The 26,594-nt window shown below is 44.3% G+C and overlaps 2 protein-coding genes across 2 annotated transcripts; both read right to left on the bottom strand.

The window, feature by feature from the left end:
* Positions 1-221: 221 nt before the first annotated feature.
* LOC128404858 (intersectin-1-like) lies at positions 222-13,927 on the bottom strand. The gene is made up of 12 exons (XM_053370881.1): positions 13,803-13,927; positions 13,484-13,560; positions 12,110-12,244; positions 11,338-11,455; positions 7,319-7,369; positions 6,659-6,736; positions 5,689-5,745; positions 5,167-5,226; positions 4,033-4,097; positions 1,994-2,075; positions 1,447-1,505; positions 222-513 (listed from the first exon to the last, which is right to left on the bottom strand). The coding sequence occupies exons 2-12, from the start codon at positions 13,525-13,527 to the stop codon at positions 300-302; spliced, it is 963 nt and encodes a 320-aa protein (XP_053226856.1). The 5' UTR covers positions 13,528-13,560; positions 13,803-13,927; the 3' UTR covers positions 222-299.
* Positions 13,928-19,659: 5,732 nt separating this feature from the next.
* On the bottom strand, positions 19,660-24,782 carry KLF1 (KLF transcription factor 1). The gene is made up of 3 exons (XM_053370879.1): positions 24,516-24,782; positions 21,188-22,055; positions 19,660-19,946 (listed from the first exon to the last, which is right to left on the bottom strand). Exons 1-3 carry the CDS (start codon positions 24,669-24,671, stop codon positions 19,771-19,773), a joined length of 1,200 nt encoding a protein of 399 aa, XP_053226854.1. The 5' UTR covers positions 24,672-24,782; the 3' UTR covers positions 19,660-19,770.
* Positions 24,783-26,594: the final 1,812 nt, after the last annotated feature.

The following is a 26,594-nucleotide window of genomic DNA, read 5'->3' as shown; positions in this document are numbered from 1 at the left end:
CATCCATGACACGATGGCCACCCAACTTCTGCTTAAAAACCTCCAATGAAGGAGAGTCAAGCAGCTTCCGAGAAAGTCCATTCCACTGTCAAACAGATCTCAACTGTCGGAAGTCTCTTCCCAACGTTTAGTCGGAATCACCTTTATTGTAATTTTAACCCATAAATTCAATCTCCCCCCCCCGCCTATTTGTTAAAACAAAACTCAACCACACGAAGACAGATGTTTGACGGTGGATCTCAGATTTCTTCTTATTAAACTTTATTAAAGGACATTCAACCACAGAAGCCTAGGTGCCTTCACGAAGTTAAAGGGGGCAGTAACCTCTTGGGTTGGATATAAAGCAAAGGAGCTGAATAGATCTGCAGACATGGCTGGCTGGAGAACCAGCCTTGGAGGAAGTGGAAGCCGACAGCCAACAGCAAGATCAGGAGCAAGGCCTTGGCTAATGCCCACAGCAAGCTACATGCATCCCGGAGAGTTGGGCGCTGGGGACAGATGCAGGAGAATGACCTACAAGCAGAAACAAGACACCAAACGCAAAGTCAGCTGCAGAAGATGGTTTGGTTCTCAGTGGTTCTGTCTTTGGGGAGCTCTTGTCTGCTAAGAAACACCTACGTGTTGCAAGGGATTCTGAGCAATGTTCTAAGTAAGGCACACAAACTGTTCACAAAGCATGCTAGTCAAGTCTACCACATGAATTGAGATTATACCCTTGAGTCCACCTAACACTCATTTGCAGGAGACAGTATTGTATGCAGTGCCAGATTTACGTATAAGCTAAACAAGCTATAGCTTAGGGCCCCACTCTCTTGGGGCGCCAAAAAAAAAATAAAGGAAAAAAAACTGGGTCTACATTTCCAAAATATAAGATAAAAAAACCAAATAAAATAAAACCTACATACAGCAACAGTGTTTTGTGTTTTGGAGGCTCCTATGATGTAAGTCATGGGCCTCGCCTGCTAACCTGCTCCCTAAAATATCACTGGTTTGCTCATTTCTATATATAGGGTGCCTACATTTTGCATGGACTGGTTGCATGGCAACATGTGCAAATGGCTTTAGATACCCATTAGGTCCATAAATTACCATATAGCATATATTCAACACAAAAAACAGTGACAATTTGCTTTGACAAAGGACAGTTGGATATATAAAGCGTCCCATTACCTTCAGTAGCTTAGGGCCTCATCAAACCTAAATCCTGCCCTGATTGTATGGACAATGTGTCTTCCAAGGCATCCTGCTTTTCCAGTATCTTCTCTCTGAGAAACCCCTGATCTTTGCAAGAATGCTAATATTCCCTTGGACACAGCCTGAAAACCACCAACCGACCACATCAGCGCGCAATGTCTGTGCCTTCCCTTCTCCTCACCCCGAAATTCTCACCCCACTGTGTCCTCCCTGTTTGTATTATATTCTCTGATAATCCATTTGATCACTTACCAGGAAGGGAGCTGCTCTTTGAAACTGATTCTGTTTAGTTCCAAACATGGAAGCCTTTTCTGGGAGAACAAAAAAAGCATATGTTGAGATTCAAGTGATCGGCTGAGCATGTGTACTGTGAAAAGCCCTATATTCTGCTGTAGACCAAGAATGCCCCCTAGAGCGTGGAATCTGGCACCCCTGCAGTGAACCACGGATGAGTTTTATTTCCAAATACATCAACATCTGGAGGACCACAGACTTCCCACCACTGATCTATATTTTTACACCTTCCTTTTGGCAACAAGGAGCCAGATAGGAAGAAATGTGGCAAGGATGAACACTGAAGGATTTGATTCTCTGCTACCTCAGTTGTGCTGCTTGAATTCTGAAGTTTCTGGGGTACTAAGGCAGGGTTTATATGCTATCATTTCCCCCTTACATTCTGTCTGAACCCCAGGAATGGCACTGATTTGAGCCCATAAACATTTCATGTAAACCACAAACGTCACGTCCCCTGACTCACATGCCCCCTGAACTTTGCGCATATAATTTGTGCCCCTCATACCATCTGGTCACATGCTCGTTCCTCTAAAAGAAAGCCCCCATTCGAGGTCCCCACTTGTTCTGAAAGTAGCTCTTTCTGGAATCTGAAACAGAACATAGTATTACATCTCCAAAAGGAAAAGCTTGTGAAAGAAGCAAAACAGAAGGCAGGACAAGAAAGGGCACTGGGGCAATGGCATGATAATGTGGGCCCAAAACATAGTTACTTTGATTGTACTTCCTTCTTTCTCGCCTTTGATTCTGCTTGAACCCTAGGGAGAATGTTATGTTGATTTGTAGGTCCCCAACGCAGCATTTACCCAAGGACACACACACACACACACACACACACACACTGTAGCAAACTTTAATACTAACCCCAAACACTTGCATTTTAAGAGAAAACACACAGGTAACCCTGAAATACACCCAGGTTTTTGCTCTATAATTTCCAGGCAGCTTATATTCTTAAAGTCGGAGAGAACACTTCATCACATTCAATAACCTCTGGTGCCTGCAACTATTATTCCCGGATGGTGAGATTTGTGAGGGCCCTGTCCAAGGCCACTCAGGTGGGTTTGAACATCATCATAATCATAATCGTCATTGTCATCATCATTTCATTTCATTACTGCTTTTTATTTTTAAGGGGGGGAATCAAAGCTGTTTACAACCCCAATTAAACATCAAATAAAACAATCCAGAATACAAAATTACAGAAGAAAGACAGATATAAAGTATACTGTCAGAGGCTCAGGAGCAGAAGAGCAGGGGAGAGAGCAAATAGAGAGCGGAGGAGAGGAATCAGAGGGGAGCGTAGGGGAATATGACAGTGGACCGAGAGATTCCATGAGCTTCTCCAGCGAATCTGAAGATTCCCAGGAGGGGGCGCCTATGGTAAGGGCGAGGCGAATCCCAGAGGGGACGATCCATAAACAAGGAACCAGAGGGGAGTCCCAAAGGAGTAGCGGAGGAGTAGGGCCAGTTCCCTCACCAGAGCACAGTGGGGGGGAAGAGTCACGTGAGTCAGGACCAGCTTCTCCTCCATCGGGGAGTGGGGAGACGGAGGGAAGGCCAGGTCCAGCTAGCCTCCCCGAAAGGGGGAGCAGTGACACAAGTGTAACGGTCAGAAGGAAAGTGGGAGGCTGCGCGCGCGCGCCAAGTTCAAATGTGGAGGAGCGCGGGACAGCAGAAAACCCGGATTGGGAGCCAGGTCCTAAAGCCCGAAAGAGGGGGGGGGAGGAGTCGGGAGAATCAGCGTCAGAAGAATCTCGGAGGGCTGAGACTCCGACTAGCAGAAGGACCCAGAGAAAGAAGGAACAGAGGAAGAGGTGGAGTAAGGCTAGAATCTTAAGCTGGTGTCAGGGGGGAGGAGATTCAGATGGGACTTCTACGGTCTGATGGATAGATGTAGCGTTGCGCGCTGCGCGTCTGGAAATGAGACTGAACTTCAATAAAGACTTTTAAACTTGAGCAAGAAGCAGCGTTGGTCTTGTGTGAGCTGGGACCTTGGGCAGCGCTGACATATACATTCAAAGCTACACATTTAACAGGAAACTAAATTATCATCTTAAAGTTATTTCAAAATAAAACATTCCAAAGGAGGTCAACTACGGAATGCACATTTAATGTGGCAAAGTTAACAATATGTACTCTGTGTGTGTGTGTGTGTGTGCGACAAAAGAAAACATTACTAAAGGAAATAATATTATTTATTTATTTATACCCTGCCCATCTGGCTGGGTTTCCCCAGCCACTCTGGGCAGCTCCCAACTGAATATTAAAAACACAATACAGCATTAAACATTAAAAACTTCCCTAAACAGGGCTGCCTTCAGATGTCTTTGGAAAGTATGATAGATGTTATTGCCTTGACATCTGCTGGGAGGGCATTCCACAGGGTGGGCGCCACTACCGAGAAGGCCCTAATTTAAAACAGCATAATTAGCAAGAGAATAAAATATTATCATAAACATAGAACATGCTGGCTAAACAGTTCACTCATCTATTCAGTCTGCCTCTCCAGTTCACCATAAGCAACTATTATTGCTTTAAACTTACAGTGCCATTTCCTGCTGAGCTTCCATCACACTGTCCTCCAAGAGGGTGATGTTTCTGTGCAGCTCCTTTGTTGTTGGAATTAAGAGAAAGAGAAACAAAAAAAGCAACACCTGTTTTTTAGACATTAGAAATCTCTGTTCTCTGAATCCCAGTTCAATCAGGCTGCAGGCTCAATTATCAGCCATGAACTGGAGGGGACAGGAGAATTTGAGTGCTATATGTTATGGATTTGGGGACGAGGATTAATTATATTTCCTAGTCCAATGATTTGGCCTGTAAAAAAAGTTCGGGATTTCCCAAGAATATGGGAACTAATTTGGAACTACTTTGAACTTGCCAGGGCATGTCCAAGCCGTGTGAGGAACAGCTGAGGGAACTGGGTACATTTAGCCTGGTAGGGAGGAGACTGAGAGGAGATATGATAGCCATATGGGTGGCGCAGCCCATACGGACTGCGCATGCGCCAGACTAAACGTCTTTCCTTCTGCAGTGTTGGATGGCAGGTTGAGAGGAGTTCCCCACCAGGACAGACTTTGCTCGTGTGATCAAGACATTGATTCCATAAAACATATTTTGCTGCACTGTGCGAAATATGAGCAAGCCAGGGCTGAACTGATATTACCCTTGCGGGTCCCTTTCCCCGGAAAATCAGAGGCTCACTATGTCAGGTTCCTATTGGAAGACTGAACAAACACTAGAACATTAGCAGTGGCGAAGTTTTTTTCGGTGGTTGCAAGGACCAATGATCCCTATCTTTAAGTCTGAACAAAATGCTTTGTTTAACCTGGAGGTAGGCTGTCTGAATTGTGCATTGCTTTGTAAGACTTTGTTGGGTCTCTGGACCGTAATAAAGATTGATATGGTTGATATTTTCTCATGCTCAGGAGGGGAGGACCCAAACCAAGGGATTCAAGTGAGAAGGAAGAAGATTCCAATTGAACTTCAGGAAGAACTTTCCAAGAGTAAGAGCTCCCTGGGGAAGTGGTGGACTCTCCTTCCTTGGGGGTTTTTATGCAGAGGTTGGGTGGCCATCTGTGAGGGATGCACTGCCAGGAATGGACTAGATGAGCCTTGGGCCTCTTCCAACTCTACGATTCTATTAATCCATGATTCTATTGGATGGTTGGGACATACCTGGCTCTTCAGAGACAATCCTTGAATGGTGGTGCTGAGTTTCTCAATCTGGTGCTGTCTCTGAAACACCCATAACAAAACAGAACTCTTTTGTTCAGGTTCCACGCACAACAACAAAGTTTCCTCAACCCCTAACATTCTTCCTAGCCTAAAAGACTAAACCAATCTTACTAGTGATGATATGGGGTCTGGAAAAATATGATATTATTCATCTCGGTATGTTCAAAATTATGCCCTCTTTTATGTACTATGTACTATGTACTTAAGTACTATGAAGAAAACAGTCTGTTTCCAGCCTTAGATGCTGCCTTCAAGTTGCGCTTCCTTTGCAACACATTCCTACAAATAAATTGTAAGAGCCGTTGTCCAAGCCATGGTAGCAGCTAAGAGATCCTGAGAGCAGGTTGTGGAGTTGAGGCTTGTTTCAACATTAAGTCCTTCCTTGAGCCAAAGAGACAAAGTTGTCTTAACTTACCACCAGGAACATGTGTATATCGAAAGCACAAATAAATCTGAGTTTACCTGTCTGATCCTGTCGTTCTTTGCCTGCCACTTGGCCTCCCATTCAGACAAGTGCCTCTGTGGAGTAAGGTTAAAAAAGAGAACAGTCTTGCATTAGCAACCTTGTCATTCAGACACAAACACAAATGCACAGCCACTTACCATCTGAGCTGTTTTCTATTCCTTTAGATCAGAGGTAGCCAGGTGCAAAGGTCAGGAAATATGGAAAGAGTATGGTGCAATGCGTCAGTGCATCTAACTGTTAACCAGAAGACTGGTGGTTCAAGCCCAAACAAGGATGGCTGTGGGCAGGATTCCTGCACTGCAGAGGGTTGGACTAGATGACCCTAGGAATCCTTCCTAACTCTACAATTCTATTCTCTGAACATCTGGAGGGCATAGGACTGGCTACCCCTGCCTTCGGGTCCTATTTCTGTCCCAGTCAAGTTGGCATGCAACCCTGGAAACCTCCTTTCCCTCTGAGCAAGTTGGGAGCAAAGTCCTGTGCTCCAAAAGCAGAAAGCACACACACAAGCATGTCACCAACAAAAGCAGGAATACCTTTGTTAACTTCTAATGCCTCCATTCTCAAAACTAATATCCCAAATTATACTACTATCAACACATTCCATAATGTTCCTCCTAGCTATAGCAGTTCGAAAGCACACCAGTGCAAGTAGATAAATAGGTACCACTGCAGCGGGAAGGTAAACTATCCTATCGGAATGAGTACTTCGCTTCTAGGTTCTATCGTTGTTCCTGGGTTTGCCTTGTTTGTTTTCTTACAGTTCAGGGTCAGGGGTGAGGAACCTGTATCCCTCTAGGTGTTACTGGACCTGCCATCATCTTTATTGGCCATGCTGGATGTGGCCAATGAGGGTTTGAGTCCAACAACATCTGGATGACTGCAGGTTCCCCATCTGCCTTATGTATTGATATAGAGCCATCAGCTGGTCCTTATACAAAGACATACAAAGAATGTGACCTTCACCTTCAGCTCAATGCCTTCTGTTCTCAGCTCCTTTAGGATATCCTTGTTGGACTTCTCCTCCAACTGTTGCTTGAAGACCTTTGTGTAACGATAGTCAAGTCAAAGTTGATTTCTTTACAATATGCAAGAACAAAAGATTTCATAATTGGGCACATGGAGGGAAGCAGTTCTGAGAAGCACGCTCAAGGAACTGAAACCTAGGACAGCAATCATTTTGAGACAATTTGTGGTTAAAACTTGCACAGTGTTAAGTAGAGTTGGTCCCTTTGCCCCACCAATAAAATATTTGAGGGGGCTGGGGGCCCTCAAAGCTGATGGGCATTGCCATCCAAATGGTGTGCTTGCACTGCATCTTGTGAGCACTTTCAAATGCTGGCTTGTGAAAAAGACTGACTGCACACAGAAAAAGAGCAGGCCTGGATTAAGGTTAAACCCATGTCTTTGGCATGCTAGCTTTCTACTTGCAATTAGTTTTTGGTTCTTTGCTGGCTAGATCACCACTCAAACATGTGAATTCCTCACTTGCAGTATGAAGTGGCACCATCTAGGAAAAGTTTAATGACTTGATCCTGCCGCACGGACAACCAAGGCCTTGAGGAAGACGGATGGAACCTATGCTGGTTGGTCCCAGCTAAATTTGCCACATCAAGCAGCTCTCACCTTTTTTTCCAGTTCTTTAACAGTCTCAGCCATTCTCTGATTTTCCTTCTGCTGTAATTTAGAGAAAAGATGGAAAGGTCTAAGTCTTGCTTCCCAGAGACAGATCAGACTGAGTTCTGTAGTCTGCTCTATTCAAACACACAAACCTGCACAGACTTTCCTCTTTCCCTTTCAGATTATGGGATGGGAAGGACTCTTAATCTCAGGGTCATGGGTTCGAATCAAGCCCCACTTTGGACAAAAGATTCCTGCACTGAAGGGGGTTAGACTAAATGAACTTCCAACACTATAGTTTTATAATTCTATGTCAATTCTTTTCCCCTCCTGCCACACATACACACACACACACAACCCCCCCACCATACATTTTAAAGTACTATGATACTACTTTAAACAGTTGTGGCTTGCCCCAAGAATCCTGGGAACTGTAGTTTGTTAAGGGTACTGAGAGTTGTTAGGAGATTCCTATTTCCCCTCCCAGAGTGGTTTAACAGCCTATCCCTCTTCCCAGGGAACGCTGGGAATTATAGTTTTGTGTGGGAAATAGGGGTCTTCTAACAACTCTCAACATCCTTCACAAACTATAGTTCCCAGCATAGGCTTAGCCAAGGGGGGGGACAGCTGCCCCATCAAGTAAAACAATAGAAATACTTAACTGACCAATCACATTGGTTCTGCCCCTCCAAAAAAGTCCTGCCCCCCAACAAAGTCCTGCTCCCCTCACAAAAATCCTGGCTATGCCCATGGTCCCCAGAATCCTTTTTTTGGGGGGGGGAGTCATGACTGTTAAAGTGGTACTTTAAATTTATGGTGCAGATGTGATATCAAAGTAAATGTGTATTATTGCATGATGTTATCTATTTGAAGCTGTATGTGCCTTATTGTTTTGTTTTTGCTGTACAGACTCATTAGCTTGAGCGAATGTCTTATATTTTACCCTTCAGCCTTATACCCTTATATTTTGTTATCCTTCAGCAATACCATAAAGTAAGTACAGTAGAAGTATTTTGCAGATGTGGGGACCTAGGTAATAAGTTCAAGTAACTACTACAGTGGTACCTCGGGTTAAGAACTTAATTTGTTCCAAAGGTCTGTTCTTAACCTGAAACTGTTCTTAACCTGAGGTACCACTTTAGCTAATGGAGCCTCCCACTGCCGTGCAATTTCCGTTCTCATCCTGAGGTAAAGTTCTCAACCCAAGGTACTACTTCCGGGTTAGCAGAGTTTGTAACCTGCAGCGTCTGTAACCCGAGGTGTCTGTAACCTCAGGTACCTTTTTTCCTCATTTTAGCAGAGCACTAACTTAGCATGCAGAGTTCCAAATTTAGTCCTCCGATGTCTTCAGGCAGAGTTAGGAAAGACATCCCCCCTCAGGCCTGAAGAGCCATTGCAGGTCAGCACCGACAGTCCTGAGCTAGGTGGACTGGGCACAAGGCAACTTCCAGTGTCTCCATCATGTTGCACCAACTCAGGAGAAAGAAAGCAATTTTTAAAATAAATTGGGTGCTTATTAACACTGAACTCTGTTAGAATCATCATAGAAATCTATTGGGTGAGATTCATTTTTATAAACCCCATCAGTTCAGTGAGTCCCACTTGCCCAGCAGGGCTTTCACCCTCTTCCCCCGCCCCCCGCATGCCCCCTCAAAATTGGCTTAGGAGGGAGAAGGAGTTGGGGGCACAACGACCGCACAACAGTACAGTATGCAGAGGGAGGGAAGGAATCATTTAATCTTGCACAGATGGAAGGTTCCTCTTAGCCAGAAGCTGAATTCCAAATGCTAGTTTTGATTTTTCTTAAAATGTATGTAAGAATTCAGATAAGGAGCGGGGGAAATGTGCAAAATAGAAAACAACATCTCTGGACCCAGGAAGAAGCAGAAGCTATGAGCTAAGAAGCGAAACATAGAAAACAACAGTATATAATAATGCCTGCTGCGTTAATATTTCAAAATAAAGTGCCATCATTTTTAAGTACTGTTTAAAACACTGGACTTCAAAACCTTTAACTGTTGATTCTAAAACATGGATTCCCCAACTGCGGCCTGCAGACCAGTTTCGTTCAGGTGGCATGCTGTTAAAAATATAATTAAAATCACACAGCATCTAGCACAGTGCATTATCACTGTTACAACAGGCAGATAATTTAGTGATCTGCCAAGACCCTGAGCAATTTTCAAGTGGTCAGTGAAGGGAAAAGTCTGAGATCCACCACTGGGGGCCTTTTTTTGACTGGAAGGAGGCTTATAAACAACAGTGACACAACACAAGGGAACAAGATTGTTTTATCTCCCCCCCCCCCCGCCCATCCCTCAGGCAAACACACTGGAAAAAGGCAAGAAGCTGTCCTGATTAAATTGTGGGTTTTTTTTGTTAAACTCATTACATGGAACAAAGGGCCTTTCCAGAAGGAGAAGCACCATTGGAACTTGGGCCTGACCTAAGCGGAATAAAATAATGCCACAGACAGGGTTAAGATAATATTGTTAAGGCTTGGCTTGCTTATCTATCGTGTTGATGGCCCTCCTTTGTTCATAGAAATCAGTGCTGGCTGGCACTTTCCCACAGGCCTGCCTTCAGTTCTGTGCAATGAGAAGAGAGAGTAGCCGAGGCCTTGAAGTTACCCAACAGCTGTTAGCTCCTGAATAGACACACCCCTGATAGCCAGGTGCTATAGTGAGAGGTATTGAATTACACCTATCGCTCCTGAAGTAGGCATTTAGACTAAATCAGCATATGGAAATTGGTCCTTATCTTTGATAATGCATTTACTCTTTCCCCCTGATGTTCCCTGAATTCACCCTCTTCAAAGCAGGGTGGGTGGGTGCTGACTTTCAATGGCGGACACTACTGAACAGAAGGACTGCGAATGTTTGCCTTAAGGCAGAAAATGGGATTTCTGCGCTAAAAGACTGACATTCTAAACAGCTAAGGCAGAGGTTTTCAACCTTTTTGAGTCCACGGCTCCCTTGACCAACTACATTTTTTCTGTGGCACCCCTGTGGGGCTCAGGAGCCCAGTTATGCTACTCCATGGGTAGGCAAACTAAGGCCCAGGGGCTGGATCCAGCCCATTCACCTTCTAAATCCGGCCCACGGACGGTCCGGGAATCAGCATGTTTTTACATGAGTAGAATGTGTCCTTTTATTTAAAATGCATCTCTAGGTTAGTTGTGGGGCCTGCCTGGTGTTTTTACATGAGTAGAATGTGTGCTTTTATTTAAAATGCATCTCTGGGTTATTTGTGGGGCATAGGAATTTATTCAATTAAAAAAAAAATAGTCTGGCCCTCCACAAGGTCTGAGGGACAGTGGACCAGCCCCCTGCTGAAAAAGTTTGCTGACCCCTTGCCTGCAGAGCTGGCAGCCTCTCACTCTTTTTCAAACACCCTCCCTTGTGGAGTGTTCCCTCAGCTCCTCTCCTCTCTCCTTGGGAGTCTTCTGAGCTGCTACTTCTGTCCCCCATCCCCACCCCAAAAAGAGGTGCCTCCTCACACTGCCCCACAGGGGCCTGGGACTTGTCTGCCCATTCCCAACAGTAAGGGCTGGCGGACTGGCTAGCTGGGCTCCCTTGCCCACTTGCTTGCTTACTACGAGGCCACCTTAGCTCCTGGCAACCAGCACCCCCTGGCCAGCCCCAGAGGCACCATTTGCCTGAGGAGCTTGTAGCCAGGGCTGCTGCACCAAACAGCTGTGGAAGCCTTTGGGAGGCAGAGATGTGAGAGGGCACCAGAGGGAAGGAAAGAGGGACAGAGACCATTGCTACCCAAGGCACCCCTGACCATGAAAACCACTGAGCTAAGGGGATGCAACATCCATCCAATTCATCCATGGGACCATTCCAGTGGCACTTTCCCCCACCCCCCAGCAAAAATTTGCAGGGAGTGCCTAGAGCTTCATGCCACAAAGCCAGTCCCCACACCTCTTTCTTTCCATGAAGCAATGACTTTACGAAGGTCTACCAAAGAGTCAGGGGAGGAGAGAATAAAGGAGTCCCAAAGATTCCCTGCAAGGGTCTCACTTGCTTGTGGATGCGCAGTTGGCGTTGACGGCTTCGGTTCTGGAACTCCCTCAGGGCATCCTGGGCTTCCTCCAGCTCTTCTTGCAGTGCCCGGGTCTTCTTCTCCAGGGGTTCAAAACTACAGAGGGGGAAAGTCAGCTGTATCCTCCAGGATCAAGTGCACCAGGACCTTGCAAGAAGTTCTTCCCTTACTCAGTAAGGCCCTGGCATCTCTGCCAGAGACTCCTGTCTCTTTCACTTGCTGTGTGCCGAAAATATGTTCTGTTACCCCAAGCATCTACTTGACACAATCCAAGAGATATATTCCTGTATCCTTTGTAACAGTACATCACTTTTTCAACTCAGTGCAACAATGGAGAAATGGCTGAAAAATCTATTGATACAGGGGTGTAGCGTGCAGGACATAGCTGTCAACTTCCCCCTTTTCTTCTGAGGAATCCTGTTCGGAATAAGGGAATTTCCCTTAAAAAAAGGGAAATGTTGACAGCTATGGTGCAGGGTGCCCGGGAGCCGTGGCCCCGGTAAACAATTTTTGAAGGGGTGTGAATCAGGCAACCGGCAACCAGCGCTACACCACTGTATTGATACCAACCAGAGGAATAGTTGCTGCTGCTTCCTGCGAAGGTTGGCTAATGTTCAGGCACCAAACAGCCTAAAAAACTTAACTGGAAATAAAACACACCCTTTGTAGGCAAATCTAGAGCAGCCACTGACAGTTTTTTGCCCTGTGCCCCATCCCTAGTTTTGGGTGCCCGCTCTGAGAGCCTCTCACCTCTTGGCCTGCAGCAAGGAGCAGAGCTGGGCCTGATGTCCCAAGAGTGCCTCATATTGGTTCTGCCAGACTTCACCATGAGCAAGTTCTTCGTGGATCCACTCCTGCAGCCAAGCGTTCTCTTCCTCAAAGTTTCTGGGTTTAGATGGGGAGAGACTAAGTTAGGACTGAGTGGTTGGTGGAAGAACCATTGTAGAATCCCCAAAGATGGCAAAAGTGATGGCTCCTTAGCTTGAATTCATGCCTAAAGACAGACATCTAATGGCTGTCCATCAGTTTTTGTATAGAAGAACCTGGTGCAATTAGCCAACAGAAAAACAGAGTAGGGGGTATTACATTATGTACCTCCATTATTCCTGTTAGTCTGTTTTCTTCCATACTGTGCTGTTGCTGAGGCTACAGAAGCAAGGGAATGACTGACATGATGTTGTGGGGGAAGGCCAGGAATCTTATCCCTTTCCCCCAGGCCATTTTTGTCCCCCAAACAAAAATCGCTCCCCACATCCAAAACTGCTTGCATAGGAGCAGGCTGTAAATCTACCCTCTTAAAAACTGAATTTGTTGCTTCCTTTTCCTACCCTAAGATAAGGTGAAAAAAATGCTCTTCCCCAATTCAGAAAGTCATGGACTCTGCTTCACTGAAGGTTGTTTTGTCAGAGGTTGGATGACGTTTTGCCAGCGATTCTTTAGCTGTGATCCCTCCATTGCAGGGGGTTGGACTAGATGACCCATGGGGTCCCTTCCAACTCTATAATTCTATGATTCTGTGTTTCTAGCTGTCCCTTACCCTGTTCTACCCAACTGAGTGTTTTATATTGTGATTTAACTCTGTTAAATGCATTCAGTCGGCCCTACCCTCCCAAACTATTGATGGAGAAGTTGACCCTTCATTAATAAGAACTCTCTCTGCACCCATTCTCTGAACAATGATTTTGAACCACTAGTCCTGTACTTTCAGGATCAAAGTATACGAGATGTTGTTCATGTCTTTATCCCTTTTGTGGTTGGGTGGTTTAAAAACAAATAAATAGCAGGGGTAAAGTTTAGATTATTTGCCCTTGTTTGAACTTATCCCTCCCCTCAGCTCCCGCCGCCATGTTTGCTGTATGTAATGGAAGGGAAATTACTGCAACCTAATTCACATCAGGATGATAGTGGGCTGTGGTGGGACAAAGTGTAAAAAAGACCCTTCCGTACACTGCAGCTCCAGTCTGGTTCAGTCTGCACAAGGGCTAAAGGTGTGGATCACATCTCATTTACCCTCAATGCTCTACATTTGCTTAGCTGCTTTCTAGCACACACTTGCAATATTGGACCACACATTGCTCACTGTCAGCTTCTCAAGCCACAAACGGAAAGCTATTAGAAACTTACCCTCTTTGCTTCAGTTTCTTGTCTCGACTTGGTGCCACATCCATGATGCTCAATTCCCCAGTTGGTCACTTCCTTTTCTAGAGAAAAAATCAACACATGTGCCAGCATGGACTTTGGAGAGACCGGGGGGGGGGGGAGTTAGCTAATTGTGCTGTTTTGGATGGGGAGGGGGGAAAGAGTTGAAAAGGAAAAGGGAAAATTTCCGCCACAGAACCCCCAAGGATGGAAATACAAAAAAGAAAAAGAAAAAGTAGAGGACCACAAAAATGCCATATCCATTCCTGCAAGTAAGTTATAGAAGAAACGACAAGGCACTTACTTCTGGCAAATAGGAGCCAGTCTGAGCTAAATTGGGACATCAATTTATTACCAACATGCAGTCTAGCTGAACAGATCTTCTGAGATTCATCACGGAGCTCTCGTTGCCATCACATAGCCACAGGTTGCTTAGCAACCACCTGAACTCGGACACTCTGGCCTTGAATACATCTCCTACTTGGTGTCCTACTATGATTAAGTTTAGCTAAAAGTTTCTTGGCTATCCCATCTGTGGGTCCCAAATTCATAAGACCTGTACACAAGCATTCTTGAAAGGCATTATTGGTGGTTTACAGAGCTGTGGAATTTCTTCCTCTTTTGAGAGATTCAACCTTTTGCATCTGAGCCAGCTTTCCTATTTGATCTGCTACCATCATTTTCTTAACTGAGATCTTTAATCTTTGTGGGTTTTGTACAATTAAAGCGTGTTAAAATTACATGGAAATTATGGTTTGGGGGATTAATTATGATATAAACGGTTTGCTTTCATAAATTGTGTGAGACAATGTTTAAATTGCCAGACAACAGCTTAAACAGGAAAGATGGTTGCCTCAGAAGTCTGATTTTCACTCATGTGGTAAACATGAGCTCTGCCCCTTCATACTGTGGGTGTGGGTGGGTCCTTCCTTCTACAAATAAAATCCATATCAGGAAAATAGATTCTAGTCTAGCCCCCTCCCAGACATCCTACATACAGTGGTACCTCAGGTTAAGTACTTAATTCCTTCCGGAGGTCCGTACTTAACCTGAAACTGTTCTTAACCTGAAGCACCACTTTAGCTAATGGGGCCTCCTGCTGCCGCCGCGCTGCTGGAGCACAATTTCTGTTCTTATCCTGAAGCAAAGTTCTTAACCTGAAGCACTATTTCTGGGTCAGCGGAGTCTGTAACCTGAAGCGTATGTAACCTGAAGCGTATGTAACCTGAGGTACCACTGTACTGCTTTTCTAAGTGCAATGATTTATTTGTCTTATTGCTGCAATCTGAAAACGGTAATGGCCTTTGAGTAGTTTCTGTAGACAACAAACATAAAAGGAAAATTGATAGAAAGGACAATATTATAAATAAAAAGACAATAGACAAATATAAGCAGTAAGTTTATTGGTACAAAATGGAAGAGGTGGGAAGTCATTCATTTATGAAGAATATTATGATTTTAAAATTACATCTTTATTCTGTTTTGTGTGTAGTAATATCTGCTGACTTAAGAATGATGACAATAATAATCACGAATATACTTTGAAAACAAAGAATATGTATACTTGTAAGATGTAAAGCTATGATGTAAATATATAATTGTGAGTAATAAAAGGGGGGGGGAGAGATTTATTTGTCTTGTGAGCCCCAGCAAGCTACCAGAAGTGCTGCTACCTAGGCACAAGTTTACTAGGCCAGAATGTACACAAAGGATCCATGAAATTGCAGTGTTTAGATAGGAGGCTGTAAGTCTCCAAGAGAGCATTCACTTCTTATTCCTTGTTCAGCACCTGCAGAGCAGGCAGAGCTGCATGATCGCAATGTGTATATGAAACAGTGGCTGTTCTCTCCTGCTTTGCGCAAATGGACAAACAAGCCAAGATGGGGACAGCTTAGTGTTGCATTAAAACCTGGACTTGTGGTTTGTTTCTTCTTAACAAGCTAGGACTGCTATCCAGCCTTAAACCCAAATCCTGACTTGTTAGGGAGAAACAAACCTTGAACACTGTGCCATCCTTCTCCAGCCTGCTGTCCTCCTGGTGTTTTGGGCTACGACTCATGAAAATTGGGACATTCTAGAGCTGGACTGTAAAGAAAGCTGATTGCCAAAGAATTGATGCTTTTGAATTATGGTGCTGGAGGAGACTCTTGAGAGTCCCGTGGACTGCAAGAAGATCAAACCTATCCATTCTTAAGGAAATCAGCCCTGAGTGCTCACAGAACCTGAAGCGGAGGCTCCAAAACTTTGGCCACCTCATGAGAAGAGAAGACTCCCTGGAAAAGACCCTGATGTTGGGAAAGATGGAGGGCACAAGGAGAAGGGGACGACAGAGGATGAGATTGTTGGACCGTGTTCTTGAAGCTACCAGCATGAGTTTGACCCAACTGCGGGAGGCAGTGGAAGACAGGAGTGCCTGGCGTGCTTTGGGCCATGGAGTCATGAAGAGTTGGATGCGACTAAATGACTAAACAACAATTCTAAAGCATAGAATGTCCCTATTTTCATTCAGAATGTTGGAGGGTATGCATTCAGCCCCAAAGAGCCAGTGGTCAGGGATTTATAGTCCAAAACATCTGCTTCCTACTTTGCCTTTACACAAAGCAGAGAATAATTGGGCTGTGTGAACAAGGCAGGCCACAGCTCATTGTCAAAGGTGAACACAGCCAATGATGGAATGAAGAGGGGTTTAGATTTGATGGCAATGCTAAGGAAACCCCACCTTAATGATAATGAGGCAATTAAGCCTAAACCCGAGAAGGGAGGAGAACTATCTAATGCTGGAATGTTTTGCAGGGGGCATTATTAGGCAAACAATCTGTAACCCTGGCAACCAGGTGGCTTTGATCAGCCCCAGAAAGGATACTGTTATCTGTTATCTGTTATTTATAGCACTGGTGATTTGAATTATGCGAGGTTTGAAGCCTTGCTTCAGAGATAATGAGACACACCTGTAGATGTGACCACTTAGGGCTAATTACGGGTTACATTAACCACATGATTTTTAAAGCATGCTTAATGCTGGTACTTTTCTTTTGAAGAAAAAGCTGCTAGAATGCCCCAACTCAACGTCACACTCCCCTTCTGGACTGGTGATCCATTGCTGATTTCCTACAAATATCACCAGGGGAGGTCTACACACATGGTTTTTAGCATTCATTTATCACATTTTTAAAAACAAAAAACCAGTAAAACTGAACCAAATAGGATGGCATTTTGGTTGTAATGTGGGCCCAGTGCAAAAATTGTATGCATAAGGAACAGAGGCCATGATAAATTTCCATGTGGAAGCATCCACTATTGTGGCATTTTCAGGATCATGGATTTAGTTTGAAAACACACAATCACCAATTGAAAACACCAATGCCGCAAGTGGGTACTCAACCCATATCTAACCATACTTAAAACATTACAGCTGTCTATTCACTGAGGAAGACAGCAGGGGTCTGCTGACTGCAAGGAACCAGCTCCCCTACAGAGAAACCTTCTCATCCTTCTTCTTCTTCTTTGGCAATCAATTGTAGCCGAGTAAGATTGTAGCCGAGTAAGAGAAGACTCCCTGGAAAAGACCCTGATGTTGGGAAAGATGGAGGGCACAAGGAGAAGGGGACGACAGAGGACGAGATGGTTGGACAGTGTTCTTGAAGCTACAAACATGAGTCTGACCAAACTGCAGGAGGCAGTGGAAGACAGGAGTGCCTGGCGTGCTCTGGTCCATGGGGTCACGAAGAGTCGGACACGACTAAACAACAACAAGATTGTCTTCCATAAACACAGTTTTAACAATGAGGTGACTGTGGAGGCCAATTCTGGATCCGTACATCCTTCCACAGTGGGGACATAGGTTTCTGGGTGGGAGTTGATCATGGTGTGGATTTGCCAATCGTGCCTTCCTTTTAGCACCATGTGCATGCTAGCACTAGATTGGGTGCTCAAGGGCGGGTGGAGAGACGGGACACAGGGCTCCTGCAGAGCTATAGCTAGGTGATCTTGCACCCTTGGCAGAACCGTCCAGATTGCGCCCCCTAGCCATGGACAAATTAGCTCTTCTTTCCACCTCTTATCCAACCCACCCACCCATTCAATTCACCCTCTATTTAAAACCATTTCTTATAAGGCTATAATGAATAATTTTATTTATAGACATATTTATTTACATATTTTAGCCGATTTTGCCCACCCCCCGCCACCTGTGCCCTTGGCGGGGGCCTTCCTCACCGCCCCCTAGCTACAGCTCTGGGCTCCTGCACCTTTAATGTGTAGAAGAAAGAATTTCAACAGGTATAGCTTGCAATGCAAGCTACACATCCTGAAATTTTCTCTTCTAAGTAACGGTTAAAGATTCAGGAGAAGCCCAGTGTGTTTTTTTCTCCTGGCCACTATAGCACTAGATCCGGCCAATCATTTTTTCCACTGAATAAAATGCAGCACACCCTAAAATACACATTATGTCTGAAATCACATTTTAGAAATGTAAATCAAGGCCTGTGGTTTCTTAAAGAGGGTTTTTTTTTTTGTCACTCATCTTTCCGAAAATTATTGTATTCCAGAGCCAGACTAATGCAACTATATTGCCACATACAATACCTCTTAGCAAAGGCCACAATGCAGCCTTCTGGCTGCGTCTCACGACAATAGATTTATTACTCAGCAGCAGCTATCACAACCACAATTTCAACAGATTCTGTTTTTGGAGTGCTGCTCCCATTTTGTAGTTTGAGGACTTTAAAATATATGACCAGCATTATGTTGCCCTTCTAGAGATTTCTGGACCTTCAACCTAAAGCTGCAATCCTAACACCATTTATTTAGAAGCTGGCCCCACCGAATTAAGCGGGACTCACTTCTGAGTAGACATGATTACTACTGCACAGTTAGTGTCTAGAGTTCAGGCTGGGGTGAGGTGGGATAGATCCAATTTTACACGCAAACCTCAATCTACTGACATGTGAAATCTGAGGCTGTGCACAACCAGGAAGGTTCATATAATCAGTTAAATTGTCCTCTAATGTCACCATAAGTTTAAGACAAAGTACCTTTTTACTTTTTTAATCAGTCCAGGACAGGTTTTTACCAAGCAAATTGGTAGTGAACAGGAAGAAGGCATAGCGTAAGAATAAATTGTTATATGCCTACAAGCCCATCCTATTTTCAGTGCTTTTTTTTCTTAAAAATGGTTTAGGGGTACTCTTATTTTCCTACTCATATTGAAAGACTGCCCCTCAATGAGGTCAAACTTAACGATTCTGAGTGCCCCCCCCCAAAGCACTGCCTATTTTAATCTATGGAGTGGTGAAAGGTACCAATGTGTGATCCTTCTGGTGGGGCCAAGTTATTCCTGGCCTTACCATTTTGGCTGCTAAAAAGGTGAGAGGACACCAGAAATTATTTGTCTTCTAGAGGGTAAAACCCTGAGCTCTGCTGCCCAGTATCTGATCCAGCAAACTGTAGAATGAACACTTTCAGTTTTCAGCACAAATGAAATACATGACACAGCACTTTTTCAGCCAATTAATTTTAATAAAGAAAGCTGTAGGCTTTTGCCCCTGGATGGTACTATTACTCCACTTTCCCTTTATATAGTTAGAGAACCCGCAGGACGCAGTTGCCTTGGGGTGCCCACATCCCTTGGACGCCAACTCAACATATGTGAGCAAGCCGTAGCTACAGGAACATTCTGGGGGGACTGAAGACATTGGTCTGCATGGATGATGACTGGGTCAGAAAAGCAAAATACAGGGAGAAGATTCTATTCCCCATGAGCAAGGAACAAGCAATGTTCCCATAAACCAGAACAAGCAATGGTATGATGGGAACTTTAGCCAAACAACGTCTGAAGGGCCACAAAATGCTCACCTCTGAGATAGATGAGTTGTTACCCCAATCATTCTGCAATGGCTTGGCTTTATTTCATAGAAATTAATACATATATAGAACAGTGGCAGACTTGATCCAGTTAGAGCCTGGATCAGCACAGAGAGCAGCTGCACCAGAACTCGCTAGTGCAGCCAATCCCAGCCATGTCTTTAATTGCCACACCATTGAGATGGCCATAGTTTAGGGGGAAGTGGCCTAACTGGCCAGATTAAGACCCTTGCCAGGCCTAATTAGTTCCCTACCACAGATGCAGAACACAGCACTTGCAAAGGATAAGGGGCTACAAGGAGAGAAAGGCTTACACCTGCAGTTACCCAATGACCCACCCCTACCACCCTCTTCTTCAAGACCTCCTGTTGACCCAGAATGTCCACTGCAGTCCAGGGTTTGGGCATCAGTTACACGTGTTTCTTCACATGGAGGGAGAGGTGATCCGAACGGGAGAAAGTGCGCAGGCAGACCTGACACTTGAATGGGCGTTGCCCAGTGTGCTTACGATAATGGCGAGTCAGCTCATCAGAGCGGGCAAATTTCCAAGCACACCCTTCATACAGGCATGGGTATGGCTTCTCACCTGCAAAAGACCAGCAACAATCACTGCAACCTTGTGCTTGTTCTGAGTCAAAAGAGGATTATACTCACATTTACTTAACTTATTTCTATGTTTACTTCTTGTTATGTTTCTATCCCACCCTTCCTCCCAAGAGTCCCAAGGGCAACAAACATACAAATGATAAAACAAGTAAAAAAAAATCTATATACCCCCATGTGTTCCAATACAGATGCAGACAAGGGAAAATAACTACATAAAATGCTTGTTGAGAGAGACTGGGCTTCACCAGTTGCCCAAAACGGAACAGAGACAGAGCCCATCTAATATTTAATGGGAGGTAATCTGTGGCTTCTCAAGGAAGGTCCCACTTATTGAGTTCATTGCAGTAATCCAGCCTGGAGGTTATCAGCACATGGGTGGCAGTAGCGAAGCCATCCCAGTCCAGAAACAGCCATAGCTATCCTACTAGCCAATGCTAATAAAAAGGTTCTCCTAGCCACTGAGGTCATTAGGGCCTTTCATGACAAAGATGGATCCAGGATCACCCCCCGACTACAAACCTGCTCATTTTGGGGGAGGTGGGGTATGATTTCATCTAAAAAAGGCAACTGAGTAGACTCACATCCACTATTGAAGAACAACTCAATCAACAGCAGTTTTCCCCTCCAGCCTTGGCATGGGTCTGGGTCACTGTAGTGAAACACCCCATAGTTAGATGCTGGGAGGGGGAAAACCAGAATGGAAAGCAGAGTACCTGTGATGGGAATTTCCAGCGGAAAGCTGGAGTATGGTTAAGTAGTGTTCAACTTGCAGGATGAGGACAGCATTACTAAGGAATCCACTCCCAACCCAGGGACCTCCCTCAACCAGAGCCAGGGCTTTTTCGGCTGTGGCCCCAATCTGGTGGAACGCTCTGTCACAAGAGACCAGGGCCCTGTGGGACTTGACATCTTCCACAGGGCCTGCAAGACAGAGCTGTTCCACCAGGCCTTTGGGCCAAGGCACAGTCTGACCCCCTCCTTTGCTAATCCTCAGAACTCTAGTCCAATGGTTGCCATTAACTGAACTGATTTTAGAATGTATTTCAATTAATTGATTATGATTTTATGTAAATTGTGTTACTTTTACTGTTGTTAGCTGCTCTGAGCCCGGTTTCGGCTGGGGAGGGCGGGATATAAATCATTTATTATTATTATTATTATTAATAATAATAATAATAATAATAATAATAATAATATTATTTGAGTGGCTCTTTTTTTTACCTGTGTGAGTGCGAAGATGGGCCTTGAGGTGGGAGCTCTTGGTGTAAGTTTTCCCACAGTTGGGATAATTGCAGATGTGGCTGGCGGGCTGCTTACGGGATGAAGCCTTGTGTCCTTTCTTAGGCTTGTCTGCGGCTTCCTTGGCAGGCAAGGGAGGCGTCAGGGTGCTGTAAAGGGAAGATGTAGTAGACACAGCTGCATCTGTCTGGTAAAGCTGGAATGTGGCTTGGTAGTGGCCAGGGTGGTTAGGGAAACTGCTGCTCAGCAGACTGCAGTGCGGCAGCTGGGATTGCGCCGGTGGAAGCTGACTGTGAGATCCATGTTTGCTCTGCAAAGAAGGACCTGGGTGTACATAGGTCAGCTGGTAGTACTGCCCATGAACTCTCTGCTTTGGCTCTCCATGGTGTTGTACGGTGGGAGCAAAAGCCCCAAAATCTGCCTGGGCAAGGAAGTGCTGCAGATGATCACTGGACAATGCTAGGCTCTTACTTGGATCCATCACATTCTGGGCGTAGCCGTGATGGGCAGGAGGAACATAATTCACAGAGCTATCTCCTGGTTGGAGTTTGGTGTCAAACCCTGGTGCCCAAGGAGCATCAGGCACCCCTCTGTTGGTTTTGGGTAGCCTGCCTCTCATCCCCTCCTCAGTGGTTACTGGCAGGCAGGCAGTGGACACTGCAGGTTGTTCCTCTTGGCCAACCCAAGTAGCACTAGCAGTGGCTGGCTCCGAGGCAGAGAAGTTTCTCATGAGGAAGTCAACATCCCAGTAGGCTTCATATTCTTGCTTCATCTGCTGAACCCCCTCAGGCTGGGGCACATCTAAGAGCCCCCGAGATGAATGGGCTAAGGAATCCTCCTGTTTCCACCACTGTAACGTAAACAAACAGTACAAAAAGGTTAGACCCTGGTGCCACAACTGGCTCCTGCTGAATAAAGCTTGCAACCCTTTCCTTCAGTTTCTTTGCTTTAAACTCGGATGCAACTTCTAATGCGCTCCAGTGGCTGCCATTAGGGCAAAGATAATGGGCTTCTTATCAGGCCTCCTGCACAAGCTACAATTCTGCATCAGGGATAGGCAGGACCCTAGCTATCTCTACAGGGAGCTCAAAGATAGGCAACAAAAATGTTCATCAGAATATTTTGAGCCCCGGGGAAAAACCATGGAGCAAATATTTCTTGTAGCTCCTGTCTTCTAATGCTCTCAAACCCACCTATCAGGATCACATCCCACAGCACTGTACTGCTGTTGTATGACTGGATGTACAAGAAATTTATTTTTAAAAAATATTTTTTATTAGGAATTTCAAATTAACAGTTTTTCAAAAATACATCATCCTCATTTTCCCCCATCCCCATTTTTCCCCTCCCCAGAAAACAGAACCCCCCCCAGACTTCCCTCAGCTCCTCTCTCTGATTTTTCAACATTTGTTATTCTCTGCAGGTTACAGAATTGTACAGATCCTTAATTTATCTATCTAAATATTATCAATAAAAAGTTTGTGTATGTTTATTCAAAACCTGCCAAGGAGACAAGTTCATTTTGTTGTTTCTTTAAGTACTTTGTAAAGGGTTCCCATTCATCTTTAAAGTCACAGTTATTCTTGTCATGTAATGATGTACAAGAAATTTAGATCAAGATCAGGAAGCAGAACTGAGAGATTCCCTTGCAATGCCAAGCACACAGGAATCTTGGTTATAAGACAGGCATAGGCAAACTCCAGCCTTCCAGATGTTTTGAGACTACAATTCCCACCATCCCTGACCACTGGTCCTGTTAGCTAGGGATCATAGGAATTGTAGTTCCAAAACATCTGGAGGGCTGGGGTTTGCCTATGCCTGTTATAAGAGCTCCCTCCTCCATCTGCCCATGAACACCCCTGGGGCGCAAGGCCTCTTGCAATCATGTGGTCCTCTGTGAAAGATCCAAAATGAATCACCATCCATACTTGTGTAAGGTAGGTTAGTAGTCTTATTCTTGGATTGCAGAAGGGGTGGAGACCAAAACAAAACTGCAACTTGCTTCGCCACACCCAGCAAGTTCATAGCTCAGAGATCTGAACCAAGGATACCACATCCCTACTAGTTTTGGCACAATAGCAGTGTTCACAAGTTTCTTTAAAGATCCAGGTCCCACCACAGTTAAAGTCAAGAAACAGGCACACAGTGATTTATAAAACAAGCAACCATTATAGATTACAAGTTTCTCCCCAGTCATAATTTCGGAGCATTGATTAGGTAGACATTTTTGAAGAAAATTTAGGTTGTTTATAAGGAAGGGGCAAAAGAGAAAACGTAATAAGACTGTGCAGAAAAGAAGGTATGCTATCTTGCTCATTTCACATGAATGAGGAAATTAAAATCTTAAAGGAAGCCCCACATATATCACCAGTCTCCTGAAGGACACTGCTTTCTTCACACGAGAAGGCATTTATACTGCTGATTCTACAGTGAAAGGGCAAATACATTGGCAGAGTGAGCATGTTGTTAGAAACACATGGAAATTCAATTCTACCCTAATTGTGCCAAAAAATATTATAAAATGCAGATCCCTGCCTGGAGGAGCTCACATTCTAAACTTAGATTAGGAACTTAGGCAGGAAGGAAAACGGGGGAGACATACAAGGGTAGCAGGCATGTTGTGCCCAGAGAAGAGAAGATGAAGAATGCTATCATGTATTTCTTAAAATATCTGAAGGGCTGTCCCAAAGAAGACAAAGCAGACCTGTGTCTAGAACCAATAGGTGAAAATTGCAGGTAGGCAGAAACTTCCCAACAGTAAGAAAAGCGGCACAGACTGCCTCAGGAGATGGTTGGACTCTCCTTCACTGGAGGTATATAAACAGAGGCAGGATAGAAACCTTGACTGGGGAACCATTTGGAGCATATTGTTTCCAATGTGCCTTCTAGATCCAGGATTCTATGACTGTGGTTATAAACAACATAATGGCTTTCATTTAGCAGGTAGGCATGTGCAACTTTAAAAGCTATCCTAGAAGCCTAGCATATGTATAGGCATATTACAATGAAACATATATGGCTGTTTCAGAAAGAGTGCCTTGCTGGAAGCATGAAAACCAAGTTTTACATACACTTTTTTAAAAAAAAACCTCTTCCTTTTGCCATCTTCAAACAAGTTAGGAAGAATTCAGAAGTGTTTGGAAAGAAGCAAAATGCAACACATCAATTAAGGGCAGATATTTTACAATGCTAAGAAACATCCTAGGGCCAAGCCAGAGACCGGTTAACACCCCACCCCACCCTCGTTTCAATTCCCAACCCTCGGCAAAGGACACAAGCCAACAGGACACCATAAACCCCTGCTCCTCACCTGGATAAGTTCAGATTGTACATCCTGCAAGTGGTTGAACCCAGCTGAGGATATTACAGTATCCACAAATGCCATGACCTGCAAGTAACAAACCAACTTGAAGACAAGAACGCAAAAATTCAGAGGTTTGGTCCAGGAACGCACCTTTCTTCTCATTCACCTAAACCCTACAGCTTCTCCTCTTTCTCCAAAAATAAAAACTTTCTATTCTAATAACCCTTTCCCCTTCTTAATTCCTCCTCTCATTTGCCAGTTTGGAGTGAGCGGAGAAGAGTAAATGGGTCTATCAGCACCAATCAGGAGCAAGGTGGGTGGGGCTGCCTAAGGAACGAGGCGGAGCTGGGTTAATAATGTTCAGCTATTTTGCTGCACGGTTATTGGTGATTTTCTTTAAATATCTGTTTGGTGAAAGTCACGCTCATGTTTACACAGAAGTACATGTAATCATTTTAATTGGGCTTACTTCAAAGTAGGTATGTATAGGGTTGCAGCCTAACAACCTTCAAAGCTACTGGAAAAGTTGGGTTTAATTTTGTGTCTGTCCCATGTGTGGCCAGGTGGGTTTAAATCCGAATGATCCAGCTCAGTTAGATGGTAGACCCCACTGTAAACTAATCACAAATTTATGTTTGGGATGTGTAAATATTAACCCCCAGGCATCTGAAACAAATAAGAAAGTTGTGGCATTTTAAAGTCTAGCAGTTTGTATTCTCCCCCCGCTGAAAGCTGCAGTTCCAAACTCACAGACTTCTGAGTAAACTTGCTTTACAATACAACCTCATGCCTGTTTACTCAGAAGTAAGTCCCATTGACTTTCATGGGGCTTACTCATAGAAAAGTGAGCAATCTTGTAATGCACAGGTGAAAAGAATGAGGGAAACATCCTGAGGCATGTAATCAGCTTTAATAAAGGCACGTAACTTTAAAAAAAAGTAAGAATCCAGGATTCCCTGTTCTAAATACTAAAGCATCCTTTTTGAGAAAAAAATAAATTTATTCTTAGACTAGGAACTTGCTAAGGCTCATCAAGAGGGAAGTAATATGGAATTCTCAGTTTGTATTCCAAAATAAGGTGAGCATACTTGGCCAAAGGAATTTAAAGGTGTGACTATAGGGTTAAATGGCTAAACTGCTGGTTATCAAAATGTTCAACTCCATTCATTTGGTTCTGAATAGAAACAATGGTTTCTTTGCCACTGTGGTTGTATTGCCGGTTTCCTGGATCTCCTTGCTTATTTTGAATAGGCCCTAGATCTAATTGAATTGTTAATTTCTATACTTTTTGTATTTCATCTTACTGCAGATGTGAGGAACCTTTGGCCCTCCAGCTCCCAACTGCAGCTCCCAACCTCCCGGGCTATTGGCCACACTTGCTGGGGCTAATGAAAGTTGTTATTCAGGATTGCCTGGAGGGCCAAAGATTCCCCATATTTATTTATTACTTTTAACTCTCCGCAGAGCCCTTTACAACCATGCATATAGGCTGTAACTGAAGATTATACTTTCTACATAGACTCTAATTTATTAAAAGCTTATTCCACAATACATTTCTTGGTATCACAACAAGATACGCTGTTGATTTCACCTTCATAAGAACTCTTCTGAGTTCAAAATGTAGTAGGGACCTTGGCTTAACCTTTTGGGACCCTTTCTTAAATGTAAAGATTTGATAATGACACTTTCCACATGGTCTTCCATTATTTAACCTACCTCTCCTCTCTTCATTCTGCCAATTTTTGCAGCTGAAACTGCATAGAAGATGTTTTGCGTGTGGACTGTGTCACATATTTATGCATTGTTTGCACAAGTCAGAGGTGGGAAACTTGTGGTCCTCCATATATTGTTGGACTCACATCAACTCCAGCTATTGGTAAAGGATGAATAAAACTGTAGCCTAGCAACAGCTCAAGGGCTGGGAGAGGCTTGGCACCATTTTGAGCAGAAAACCAAACTCTACCTGTGCAATGTTTCAAGATGAAAAAGATATTAATATTAAAGCATAAGAAGAGTTTTTTTTTCTGCTTATAGTGTAGCTTCTAGAACAGGGGTCAGCAACCTTTTTCAGCCATGGGCTGGTCC

This window comes from Podarcis raffonei, chromosome 17 (assembly GCF_027172205.1).
Source record: "Podarcis raffonei isolate rPodRaf1 chromosome 17, rPodRaf1.pri, whole genome shotgun sequence".
In the NCBI taxonomy this organism is placed as follows: Eukaryota; Metazoa; Chordata; class Lepidosauria; order Squamata; family Lacertidae; genus Podarcis; species Podarcis raffonei.
Note: the sequence above shows the minus strand (reverse complement) of the source record. Positions and strands in the feature narration are given on the sequence as shown.